The sequence below is a fragment of the Phocoena phocoena genome, chromosome 15, assembly GCF_963924675.1.
Source record: "Phocoena phocoena chromosome 15, mPhoPho1.1, whole genome shotgun sequence".
In the NCBI taxonomy this organism is placed as follows: Eukaryota; Metazoa; Chordata; class Mammalia; order Artiodactyla; family Phocoenidae; genus Phocoena; species Phocoena phocoena.
Genome location: NC_089233.1, coordinates 81,549,880 through 81,563,256, shown reverse-complemented (window position 1 = coordinate 81,563,256; position 13,377 = coordinate 81,549,880). Strand labels below are relative to the sequence as shown.

At 42.8% G+C, this 13,377-nt stretch overlaps 1 protein-coding gene across 3 annotated transcripts in view; it reads right to left on the bottom strand.

The window, feature by feature from the left end:
- The window catches only part of RTF2 (replication termination factor 2), a 39,430-nt gene extending 27,320 nt beyond the window's left edge, over window positions 1–12,110 (bottom strand). For 2 of the 3 annotated variants that reach the window (XM_065892163.1, XM_065892164.1), the window contains exons 1-5: window positions 11,941–12,009; window positions 8,152–8,246; window positions 7,216–7,309; window positions 5,349–5,488; window positions 1,635–1,713 (exon numbers count right to left, since the gene is read on the bottom strand). In XM_065892163.1, coding sequence (XP_065748235.1) covers window positions 1,635–1,713; window positions 5,349–5,488; window positions 7,216–7,309; window positions 8,152–8,246; window positions 11,941–12,009 — 477 coding nt within the window. Of the gene's footprint in view, window positions 1–1,634; window positions 1,714–5,348; window positions 5,489–7,215; window positions 7,310–8,151; window positions 8,247–11,940 lie in introns of all 3 variants that reach the window. The other variant, XM_065892162.1, reaches the window with a different exon arrangement.
- Window positions 12,111–13,377: the final 1,267 nt, after the last annotated feature.

Genomic DNA, 13,377 nt, shown 5'->3' with positions numbered 1-13,377 from the left:
AAATCGTTCTGAAACTAAAGTACATCCGGCCTGGCCGAAAGCTGTCCCCAGCTTCCCACTGCTCTTAGGGTAAAATCCACAAGCCCCAGCGCGGCCACCTGGGCCCTACAGAAGGTGGCCCCTGCCTCACCCTCAACCTCATCTACTTCTCTCCTGTCCCCACTGTCCACCACACTCTCTGCTCCTTCAACTAACGAAGTCCTCCACCACTTCTGAGCTTTGGCTCAGACCTCGCTCGGCTGGCTGCTGTTCACCCTCGGGTCTTAGCTCAAGGCCCCAGAGGCGCCCCCGCCAACCCCCGCTGAGGGGGCCTCTCGCCCTCCGGCACCTCACCCTCTGCGCTTCCTTCCTGGCAGCTGTCACAAGCGGTACTGCCTTGTTCGGTTACCTGAGTGTCTCTCTCTCCAACTGGAATGTGGGTCCCATGAAGGCAGGGACTGGATCAATCTTATCTACAATGTACGCCACCCCACGTGCCTAGGACGGTACTGCCCATGGCAGCTGTTCCACGATAGCTACTGGATCAAAGAATAATTCACAACAGGGAGAAACAGTACCGGGAGGCCTAAGGAAATCCAAGCAGAATTAATGTGGGTGAAAATGCAGCCAGGAGTTGTTGGTATCCATGACATTAAAGTAAATGCCAGGCTCCCCACGGACCGGCGGAACACCCAGACACGGACATCCTGGGCTGCAGCAGCAACCCCGTGAGGGCAAAGCCCTCAGTACCGCCCTCGCGTGAGCTGAGCAGGCGCGCCCCCACGTGATGGGTTTGCTCACTCCCGAGGGCGTCTACTGGGGACGTGCGACCTGCGCTGGGGAGAACAAGGCTGGCGGGGTGAAGGATGGACGAGCTTTGCCCTCGCTCTCAAACACTCACAGGTGGAGCACGGGATCACGAGGGCAGCGAAGATACACCACGTGAGGCTATAATGATGGATACACGTCATTATATACTTGTCCAAACCCACAGAATGTACAGCACCACGAGTGAACCCTAATGTAAAGGGGATGTGGGTGATGATGGGGTGTCAACGTAGGCTCACTATCTGGAACGAGTACACCGCTCTGGGGGGGATGCTGATAATGGGGGAGGCACGTGTGAGGGTAGAGGATACAGGGGAAACCCCTTACTTTCCTCTTAATTTTGCTGTGCACCTAAAGCTGCTCGAAAAAATATAAAGTCTTAAAAAAAAAAAAAAGAGTTAGAAGAAGAAACTCTCATGGTCCAGTAGGGAAAGCACCACCTAACTAGCAATTACACTGTGATGAGATCAGTGGGATAATAAGGTGCCCAGGGAACAGGGAAGGAGACAGCAGCAAGGTTCACACAGGAAGCAATGGCTCCGGAACTAAGGTTCGGGGAGCAGGACCCCTCCCGCTGGCAAGTCACGGTGGAGGGGACAAAGGCACAGGAGAGGACAGGCGGGCAGGGACACGTCACAAGAGGCGGTCTCAGTCTCTACTTCCGGCAAGGACGGGAGTAGAAAGGTTTTAAGCAGAGAAGCAACTAATTAGATTCATGTTTCAGAAAGAATTGAAAGATGCTGAAATGACACATGGAGGGGGGACCCCAAACCATCTGATTTCTTCAGCTACTGGGAAGGAGCAAATGATGTATGTCAACAACTCACCGTGTGACAAACTTCTGCTTTTATCTCTTTCAGGGCTCGTTCAGAAAACACGCAACCACAGCACCGCAGGAAACAAAATCTGGAGAAATAATCCAACATGGAGAATGACTTAAATAACAATTTAAAAATCATTACCCACATTATCAATTAACATTTGTTTTGTTTACACAAAGGCCAAGAACCTCAAAGAAAAAAATGGTTATATTTGATTCCATCAAAAAAAAAATTCAGTGTGTCCTAAATAAATAAAGTACTTAAAACACACACACACACACACACACACACACACACACACCCCGCTTTCTGAAAGTCTGCCTTACGCCACTTCATTTTTACGAAAGACCTACATTAGTACCTATTTTCGCTAACGGAAAGAAATCCAAAGTGGATTTCTCCTTTTATGAAAAATGGCAAAAACTAAAAAATGGCATTCAGCATTTGTTTTGCAGCGAGCTGTTATACAGGCAGCTCGCACCCCAAGCTCCTTCTACAGGAACTACATCCAGCATCTCAGAGTCAAGCTGCCATAGCTTTGAACTGTGTCTGTGACCATCTGTGCTTTATCCCTATTTATTCTGTGCATCTGCTAGCAAGATGTGTCTTAAGGGTAACTGCTTCTTCGATTTACGCCATTTCAGCTTAGGAAAGTTTTCTTAGTCACTTAGGAAAAGCTCTACTTTTCAGAGAGAGGAGAAACTTGTGTGCTGAAATTAAAACCACAAACATAGGCCAAAGTTCCACTCCTACCCCCTTGCAATAATCTTTTAGAAAAAAGACTCTATCAATAAAAATAAATAAAGGCATTTTTTTAAAACACCACAAAAAGTCAAAAGACAGAATAGGAACTCAGGGAGAAAATATTTTAAACACATATGAGGTTCAGAGTTTATGAATATTCAAAGAGGTCTATAAAAGCAACAGTACACAATATAGAAAAATGGGTAAAGGGCATTAACATGCAGTTGACGAGAAATATAAACAGCCAAAACACATAAGAGATGCTTAGCCCCTACTTTTAATTACAGAAATGCATTTCAAACAGGACATACAGTGTTTTACCTATCAGGCAATAATGCAAGAGTCTGAAGGTATCCAGCTGGAAACTGTCTGAGGAAACAGGCACATTTGTTGGTGGGTGGGTACAACATCTCTGGACAATGGGCAGTAGTATGAGGTAAAGCATCACTCTGCAGACTTTCTCCTACAGAAACATGCCCACAAGTGTGCACACGCACAAGTATGTATTTATGAAGTTGTGTAGTACAGCAAGGAAGAAGAGGAAGCCACCTAAATGCCCATCAACAGAGGACTGGTTAAATAAATATGAACTCTTACACAGCTATTAAAAAGAATAAGGTGGGACTTCCCTGGTGGCACAGTGGTTAAGACTCCATACTCCCATGGCAGGGGCCCTGGGTTCGATCCCTGGTCCGGGAATTGGATCCCACATGATGCTGCAAGTAGGAGTTCGTGTGCCACAGCTGGGGAGCCCGCGAGCCGCAACTGAGGACCCTGTCTGCCACAACTAAGGAGCCGGCGAGTTGCAACTAAGAAGCCCGCCTGCCACAACTAAGACCCAATGCAACCAAATAAATTTAAAAAAAGAAAAAGAATAAGGAAATCTGTATGTATGGCCAAGAAAATGTTTAAATTAGACAGAGAAGTAGAAAAAAATAAGGTTACAAAATATGTGTAATATGATTCCATGCCGGTGGGAAGCGTACATGTCTATTTGTGTCTCTCTTGCAGAGGTGCAGGGAAGTGTGTTGTGTGTTGGGGTTGCAGAGGTCTGTAGGGGGCGTTAGACACCGAACAGCTAACAGTGCTGTCACTGGAGGCTAGGGTGGGGCAAAGGTGCAAAAAGCACTTTCACAATTTACTTCTTTTTAATTTACTTCTTTATTTATTTTTTTATTTGGCTGTGCTGGGTCTTAGTTGCAGCATGTGGGATCTTCGCTGCGGCATGTGAACTCTTCAGTGCAGCATGTGGGATCTAGTTCCCCGACCAGGGATCAAACCTGGGCCCCCTGCATCTTAGCCACTGGACCACCAGGGAAGCCCCTCACATTTACTTCTTATGTTCCTCTAAAAAATGTCACCATAGAAACTTTCTCCAAACTTTTCACCATAGAAACTTTCTCCAATTTCTCCATAGAAACTTTTAATCCTAGGGATTATAGCAGATGCAGATTGCTCTAATGAAAACCAAATTAATAACATTGTACTAATATTCATTAAATGTTGTTTAGGACTTAAAAAAACCTGCTTTATGAATGCTTACTAAGTATTAGTGATTTAGGAACTGGTTTTTCTTTAAACAAAGGCTAAATGTTTTTATTATACCAATAACCTATTTCTATTTTTCTATACACTTAAATCTTTATTATACAAACGTTATTAAATATACAAACTAACCCCCAAATCAATTTTCTAGTGTGGAGGCCCTATTAACAGCAAGAGGGCAAAGCCAAAACAGGCAAAGCTCAATTAACCGAGAAGAGAAAAAGGAGAAGAGATTCATCAGCAAATGAAAGGGAAAAAACCAGGGCAAGCCACAACTGGAGCAACAGGCTACAGGTAACCCCTGCTCAAGACACCAGAGTTGAGTCTGTTTCTGCTAAGTTCCTCTTTTGGGGGTGAACCATGGTTTTCTTAAAAAGAAGTGGGAAGCCAGATACAAAAGGTCACATATTGTGTGATTCTATTTTATATGAAATATTCAGAATAGGTAAACCCACTGGACAGAAAGCAGATTGTTTGCTGCTAGGGGCTGGGGGGAGGGGGCGTGGGGAGGGACTGCTTAATGGGTAGGGGGTTTTTACTTTGGGGTGCTGAAAATGTTCCGGAACTAGATGGAGGTGATGGTTGCACAACACTGAGAATGTACTAAATGCCACTGAAACATACACTTTAAAAAGATTGTGAATGTTATGACTTTCACCTCAAAATAAAGTGTACGTACACACACACACACACACACACACACACACACACACACACACAAAGTAGGACAAGATTAGGTACATGAATCTCATTCCCCAGAATATTCCTCTTGTGAAATTTAGTCTGGACTACCAGCTATTAAAGATATTTCTAAATGGTGGGAAAGAAGTTTAAAGCTTTGGCAAAGTGAGACATCCTATAAAAAGGCACCTACTAATGCACTCGACGTTCGTATTTTTTTAAGGGGGAAATATACTTACTTACTTACATTTGCAATATAAATCTCAAGCTTAAGATTTCTGGTGCTCTAGCCAGAGGATCTGTTAGCTACAAATTCAAAGCAAGTTATCATCATCAACCGGGCCTTTCACTGACCGATCAACCACACGTTCTGTAAGACCGTTTTCCACTGCAGAGTTTTAAGCAATTGTTAAGGAAATGGGATTTGTTTGATGGGAAGTATCTGTCCTTTACTTTCTTTCCCATAGGAGAAGACCAAAGAACTCAACTCAAGTCTCTTAAGTGTCACAAGACAAAATTTTAAACTCCCTCTTTACTTTAGGTTCTCCTAACCTCAAGAACAGAAAGCTGCAGACAACAAAGAGGCCATGTTACACGTGGCTGGTAGGGAATGAACATGGTCTTGTGCACTACCCAAACCAAAAGACACCTTAAAGAAATCCGTGTGATTATTAAGCTTCGGCACAGATCCTAACAGCACTGGGATTACTCACCCAGACTCCACATCATCTGCCCACGTCCATTACTGACCTGTGTCGGCCATTCATCTCCAAGCCCACAACAGGGCAGATGAAACGTGCCCGCTGGAGGTCATCGTGTTTGTCACCTTTAGTGTTTCCTTTATCTCCTTCCCAGGCGGGGTTATCAGAAAGCCTCAGTTCTGTCACATTCTGTGAAAAAAACATGAATATTTTAAGAGTTCCTTTGACAAATGGATCATCTTTGGCCTTAATTATTATTCTAGTCCCTTCCCATCCAAACCTCTTTTTCTACTTTCCTTTAACATCAATTAACATGGATATAAAATTAAACCATAAGTTGTGATAGAAAACAAAATTTTTTAAATGCACTGTCTAGCAAATAATTAATTTCTATTTTACAAGCATTTTGCTATATAAGGCAAAGTAACTTCAGACATGAGAATTTACCCCACTAAGAGAAGAAAGCTTTGTATTAGTTTCATCCAGAAAGGAACACATTCTTCCCTGGCTGATGAAGCCTCACTGAGGCTGTTCATATTACTGATCAGCCACGTTTATTTAACAGATAACTAGACGGTAAAATCTGTGAGGCCATGGTCTAATGAGTCCAAGGCAGAATATTAGCTGGAGATTACTGTCACACTCCAAGATCCAGCTGTTCCAGTTTTCAAAATTCAGTTTTACAAGGAGTGACTTAACAGCCCCACTTCAGCATTAGAAGCATTTCTTCATATTTAACCGCACCATTTGATTTCAACACTCCAGAGAGCAGCTGAGCACCTTGAAAGGAAAGCCACCACATACGGGGTCGGCTTCCTGCTTGTGTGTTCATCAAGTTCTCTGCTCAGAGTATCTGTGGACTATTAACTGCAGTAATAATAACCTTTGCATTGTTTTATGTGAATCCTTTTGTCTTTACAGTTGTGATTTCTTGGAAAAAAAAATTTTGCATTAAAATTAAAAGTTCAACCACATACATTATATATTGTGTTTTAAGTATAGACTTGTATAAGTTAATTTCAGTGATAATCACATTTTTGAGATAAGATAATTATGCTACTATGGGTTTTTGAGAAATGAATTCTCTTCCCTGGCAACAGTCAGCATGGTTACCTCTACAGCACTACCGACAGCTACATCTCAGAATCACTAATTTGTCTGAAATAAACATATTCTGTAATTACCCCGAGAACTCAAACAAAAAGCCTATTATAATAATAAAAAAATTTTAAAAAGAAACAGAAGGAGGAAAAAACTCAAAGCCTTAGCCTGGGAGTCAGGGGCTCTGGATCTAGTTTAAGCGCCCCACTGACTAGCCATGAGGCCTCAGCATGTCATACACAGCGAGTGTTTTCACCTGTCAAGCTTGGTGGTTCTCAAATTCTTCACTACTTTGATTTTTCTCCCACTGACCAGATTTGAAAGATTCTGTCCTCTCAACAAACTTCCTTTACTAAAAAGCTTGTTTTTCCACTTTTATGAAAGAACTTTCAGAACCTCTAATCAGCAGGAGATAACCACTATGATTGAATAGTTATCCACCTATAAAAATCTCTAATTCTATAAAAGTGTCTTCCAAACCAAAATTCGAGTGGCTGAGTTTTAACTATAAAAATAATGCCCCCCAAAACCTATATAGCACAATATACAAGTTTCGAAGTTTTGAAACTTGTATACTACAGTTTCGAAGTTCTTTCCCACATATGAACTCACAACAGATTTATAATCCAGGAAGTACGGGTGTGAGGACTTCCGGTTTGAACTTCAAGTGACTTGCCCCAAATCACACCTTTATTAGGTGGCTGGGTGGGACTGGAATTCCAAATTTCCAAGTTCAGTCTAAAATTTACATGAATTCTATAAAATAAACCCTAACCACTGAAAGCCCCGGAGCACTTCAGAATCACCTGTCTTACCTTAATGCTTTTAATGTGAGAGGCTGCCTTCCCAAGAGCCTTTTCAGAAGACTTGTCCAATAAAAACTCAATGATGGCATCTTTGTTGTAAAGTCTGCAACAATAAAGATCAGTCAAAACATTCTGGCAATAATCAACCTTCACCCAAAGGAAGGAGACTAAATCGAGTACAATCCAAAGTCATTTACGTCTGATAACAGAAATGCCCTGCACTCCTAAAAAAAAGTAAATTTAATCCTGTATCAACCATTTCCAAAGCATACAAAGAAAGAAACTAGTTTAAATAAAGGGCTACAAACTGGCAGTCTGAGGACTGAATGTGACCTGAACAAGGCTTTTTTTAAATTGGGAAGTTTAATATAAAAGTACACATTTTCAACTTTCCCTGAAAAAAAGAAAAAAAAAAAAAACAGATGTTCTGGAATCAGTCTACAATCTTGAACTGTAACAACAGGCTGGAACTGAATAGCAGCTACCCTTAATTTGCCTTTTTTGTCGGCCGTGCAACACAGCTTGTGGGATCTTAGTTCTCCAACCAGGGACTGAACCTGGGCCCTTGGCAGTGAGAGCGTGGAGTCAGTCCTAACCACTGGAGCACCAGGGAATTCCTGCAGCTACCCTTTAGACAGGATGTGAACTCTCCAGTTTCCCCCAGTCCTCACCATTCCCTACTGACCCCACATGGGTCCTTCATACATTTATCTTTATAACTTAACTCCTAACGGCCCCTGAGTTTTCAACCCATGGATTAAATAAACCAAACTGAATAGAAAAGTGCAGAAGTATGTTCTGAGACAGGGAATGATAATCGAGGCTTCACAAATTTGCTGGAGATCATTCACATTTGATGGTGGATCAAGAACAATATTTATACATTAAACTTCTTTTTAAGATCATTTAATAAAAACTCGTCTCCATTAAGTAAAGGAACCATACCTGCCAAGTTCACAGGCAACTATTGGTCGTCTTAATATTTCTTGACTTAGAGTACAGTAGTTCCACTGGGCCACTAACTCAGCATTCTTGTCAACCTGAGAAAAGAAAAAAAAATCCTGTCAATTAATTTTCACCTCTGAAAGACACATGGTCCACAGTTCCACATATAAAGGCTTATTCAGTAATACCACACTGTGACAATTTTTTTGTTTGTTTGTTTTAAAAATATTTATTTATTTGGTTGCGCCGGGTCTTAGTTGTGGCTCACCAGCTCCTTAGTCATGGCTCGAGGGTTCCTTAGTTGCAGCATGCGAACCCTTAGCTGTGGCATGCATGTGGGATCTAGTTCCTTGACCGGGGATTGAACCCAGGATCCCTGCATTGGGAGCGCGGAGTCTTAACCACTGCACCACCAGGGAAGTCCCACGATTTTTGTGTTTTAAATCAAAGATAGTGACACACGAAGTTGGGATTTAAAAAGTCACACGTAACCGACACTACGTCAAATAAAGGCCTCTCTATACGTGACATGTACAAAGAAACAGTTTACGTCAAGTCATTAATTGCTTATGCTAGTTACATATTAATATCTGTATCTTAACAGTAAGTTAGGAAGGCCATACAGAGAAAACAAGCAGTACAGGTTAATTCCTAACAATGGGAAAGGCTCCAAAGTTGTAGCAGAATTTAAGGACAAAGAATTGAGAAGATAGGCATTTTTTTAAAAAAACAGTTCAGCACAGACTGTATAATTCTTCATAAAATCAGCAATTTAACAGAAGTGTTTTTTGCCAACTGCTCACTACGTGGCATATGAAGCCATTACCCACAGTACAAAGATCCAGATCTGAGACCTTCCAGAGCCCTCAAATGATATTTTCTCCTATTTAATATTCCATGTCCCACTCTTTCCTCTTCCTAAAATGTCAAACCTGAATAATGTAACAGGATGGCACATTTGAAAGAAAACAGGAAGAAAAAATTTTTAATTCCCTTAAATTTAATTTTTGCAGGAACAACTACTTCAGTGTTTACTGTGTGCCGGGCACTGTGCTGAGCAGTTTCAGTGACTTGCCTTTTCCTCATAAAACCTTCTGAGTTAGGATGTTTACCCTTGTAGTTGAGGAAACTGACATACCAAGAAGTTAAGTTACACGTCAAGGTCACAAACACACAAGCAGACCAAGGAGCTAGGATAAAAAGCCAGGCAGGGGACTTCACTGGTGGCACAATCGTTAAGAATCTGCCTGCCAATGCAGGAGACACAGGTTCGATCCCTGGTCCAGGAAGATCCCACGGGCAACTAGGCCCGTGCACCACAACTACTGAGCCTGCGCTCTAGAGCACGCGAGCCACAACTACTGAAGCCCATGCCTAGAGCCCGTGCTCCGCAACTAGAGAAGCCACCGGAATGAGAAGCCCGTGCACCGCAACAAAGAGTAGCCCCTGCTCACCGCTCACCGCAACTAGAGAAAGCCTGCGCGCAGCAACGAAGACCCAACGCAGCTAACAAAAAATCAATTTAAAAAAATAAAAAGCCATGTTCAGCAAGTTTAGGATCTACTTTCCAGATTACTCCTTGCCCAGGAATTTAAAAATTGGTCCCCCCAAAACTTCTGAAAACATTTATTCTAGGGTCACTCTTTTCAGGGCAAGGTATCAAATTTGAGTAATGTTTTGGGCCAGACCCAACATACCACATGAGTGATCAACAAATGTTATTATTTATCTATTTGAAAATGTAAGCTCTACAAGGGCTGGATTCTGTTTCCTGCTGCATCCTCAGGGCCTAGAATGGTGTATACGGTAAGCACTTAATAAGTGTTTGTTGAGTGAATAAGGATAACAAAACTCCATCCTGCCTGGGCACTCCAGTTGTTTCAGATCACCCTTTTTCTCTTCTATCCCCTTCTGACACCTATTCTTTGCCAAGCCTTTCATTAAGCTACTTCTTCAGCTCTGGGCACAAGTTAACAAAACTGAGCTGAATACTCTTTGGGTAAAAGCTTTCGCACACAAGTGGTAACTACCCAGCATTAATGTCTGCACATGTTGGTATGATTAGAGGGTACGCTCCATCCTCCTGGGTGTTCATTCACTCTCAAATTCCACATATTTGTTGGGTGTCTACTGTGTGGCAGACACATCACAGGGGTCACAGAAATAAAACATACAAGGACCCTGTCCATATAGGAAAGAGACAAGAACAAATATAGTGATAATCATTATAAAGAAAAGTAGGGACTTCCCTGGTGGTCCAGTGGGTAAGACTCCACGCTCCCCACACAGGGGGCCCGGGTTCGATCCCTGGTCAGGGAACCAGATCCCGCATGCATGCCGCAACTAAGAGTCCACATGCTGCAACTAAGACCCGGCGCAGCCAAAATAAATAAATAAATAATTTTTATTTAAAGAAAGAAAAATAAAGCAGCACAAGAGGATAGAGTGATCAGAAGTGAGATGTATTTTGGCTACAGTGGACTGAGATAACATTTGAGTAAAGAACTGATTGATGTTAAAAAAAAAAAAAACAAAACCCAAATGATATGACTATCTCAGTGAAGAACATATCAGGTTGAGGAAATTATACTCCAGGTTGAGGAACAAGGCCTGTGTAGCTGGAACAGAATGAAAGGGCTGGAGAAGGGCAGAAGATGAGGTAATTACATCAGACCCTGTCTGACCACACAGGGTCTTGTGGGATTCTTTTTCTGAATACAATGGGAAGCCACTGGAGTGGTTTAAATACAGTTGATATGTGGAGTTTATCTTTAAAAAAGACTTCTCTGGCTGCTGAATGGAGACTCATGGACCATCCACAATGTGCCAGCCACTTGTATTAGGTGCTTTACACACCTTCTATTATTAAAAAGTAATTACTAGTGCTAACTTTGAAATCCTGAATAACTGGATGTGAATCCTGGTTTCATTACCTACCAGTTGCATGATCTTGGTCACGCTACTGACTCAATTTCCCTGTTAGTAGCATGGAAATTATAATACATAATTTGCTCAATTACTGGTGAGAATTAGGGATTATTCACTCATTCATTTATCCACTATATCTACTGCACCAGGAGCTGTGCTAGTTGTAGAGGGGGTAAAAGGTGCAGGCTCTGCCACCAGAAGCTTACCATCCCCTGAGATCAACATTAATCAACCTGAAAGCAGTCTACATGGTTGTTAGATAGTTTTAAAGAGGAGGACCTGAGGACTTCCCTCGCAGTCTAGTGCTTAGGGCTCCGCGCTTCCACTGCAGGGGGCACGGGTTCGATCCCTGGTCGGGGAACTAAAATCCCACATACCTCTCAGCGCAGCAGAGAAAAAAAAAAAAAAGAGAGAAGGACCTGATCTCATAGGTAACGGTTTGAGAAGACTTCACTGAGAAAACGAGGTTAGTGTGTACAAAACTCAACAAACAGCAGCCATTTGTATCACTGTTACTAGCAGCAGACAGACTTCAAATCCTGGTTCTGCCACTTACTAGCTTTACAACTTTCTCCTCCTGAGCCTCAATGTCCATGTCTTCTGACAGTATGTACCCGTAGAGCTGTTTTGAGAATTACACGAGATACCCCATATTATGCGCACTGCCGGGTGAATAGCAACAGCACGCACTCAATAGAGGCCCGTTATTAATACTGTGGTTAATCTTGAGTTCTCTGAAAGGGATAAATGAGCACAGTTGCGTGTGGAAACCCGCTGGCTCCCCCTCCCACCTCCTTTCGTCCCCTGGGGGCGTCCGCGTGCCCCACTACCCCCGGGCCCCACTGGACCCATGTCACTGACCTTCTCAACCTTCTTCGGTCCCTTCACCAGTTCATGCCTCTTGGGGATTGTTCCCCCGTCGCAACCCATCGCAAGCCGGGAGTCAGAGTCCAAAGTAAACCCCTACAGCCGCAACTTCCGGGCTGCCTAGCGACTGTAGCAGTCACTTCCGGCGCGCCGCAGTGACGCAAAACGCCCGTCGCAACGCGGCGGGGTGGGGTGGGGTGGGGTGGAGTGGGTGGGGCTTTTGCCCCGCCCTGGTTGCCATGGAGAACATCGCTAGGCGCTGGGCTTGGTCCCAAGGCGGGAGCTGCTGCAAAGCGCTGAGTGGGCCTCGAGTGCCAAGTAGGGTGCGGAGCGTTCTTCCACTCCCTCGCGGCAGCCCGTCGGGCCCCAGCCTTTCTGACTCTGGGCAGACATCCGTAGGCTGGGGAGCTCGTGGAGGGAAGGGCTGCATTTTATTCGTGCAATTAGTGATGAATATGGATGGAACTGTTATTTCAGTTAACGTTCATGTGTTCAAAAAGAGAACGTATCTTTTTAGTGAGCATCAGTTGTGACCTAAGCACTCACAACAAATCCTTTGAAGTGATATTATGTGAGATTATGGGGGAGTAAGATTCTCTAAGGCCTGAAACTTTCTGATACTGCCATGTATATTTTATACATATGAAATAGTGCACACAGTTTGTACATGTATACATTTCATTCACAGCAGACTGAAGCCCAGGCAAAAGTATTTTACTTATTAAAACGCAGGTATATAAAAAAATTAAAAATAAATTAAAGGATAAAGGAGGTATAATTAACAGACTCAGGTATAGTTATAAAACGTACACTGATGTTTTGAAGAGACAGGCTGTATCATATCTATAATGAGAACACAAATCCCTTGCAAAACCCCTGTTAAAATCCATGATTGTCTGCTTTCATGCTCTTGACCATCTCTCCATTTGTTCCTTTAATTATTACAAATATTAGGGGAAAGCTTATCCACTGCAAGTAAAGCCGACCATTTATGAATGGATGTTACCACGTTGACCAAAGTTAAACAGAAAATATTCCCCACTTGGGAGCAGAAAACAAAGTGTATGTGGATATGAAAACTTCAAGGGCTATAAGATTGGGTTATCTGTTACTGCAATTAATGGGAATTAAAAGAAAATAAACCCTTTAATCAGCTGGCCTCTCATTGGCTTATGATTTATCTTTATGCCCATGACAAGAATTGTAAACTCCCTAGGGACTTTGATTTATTCCCTGTTGCATCCTCAGTGCCTAGAAGAGTCTTTGGCACACTCACTATTCAGTAGTCAATAAACCAAAAGAAAGTACAGACTCATTCAGAGAGAGGTGACAAGCAGCCCCTAAAACTGGTGAGTACACCTAGAATCTCATTTCTAGGGGAGGAAACAGAAGGCTGGAAAGATCGAAGCACTCGTCAACGGTCAGACAGCT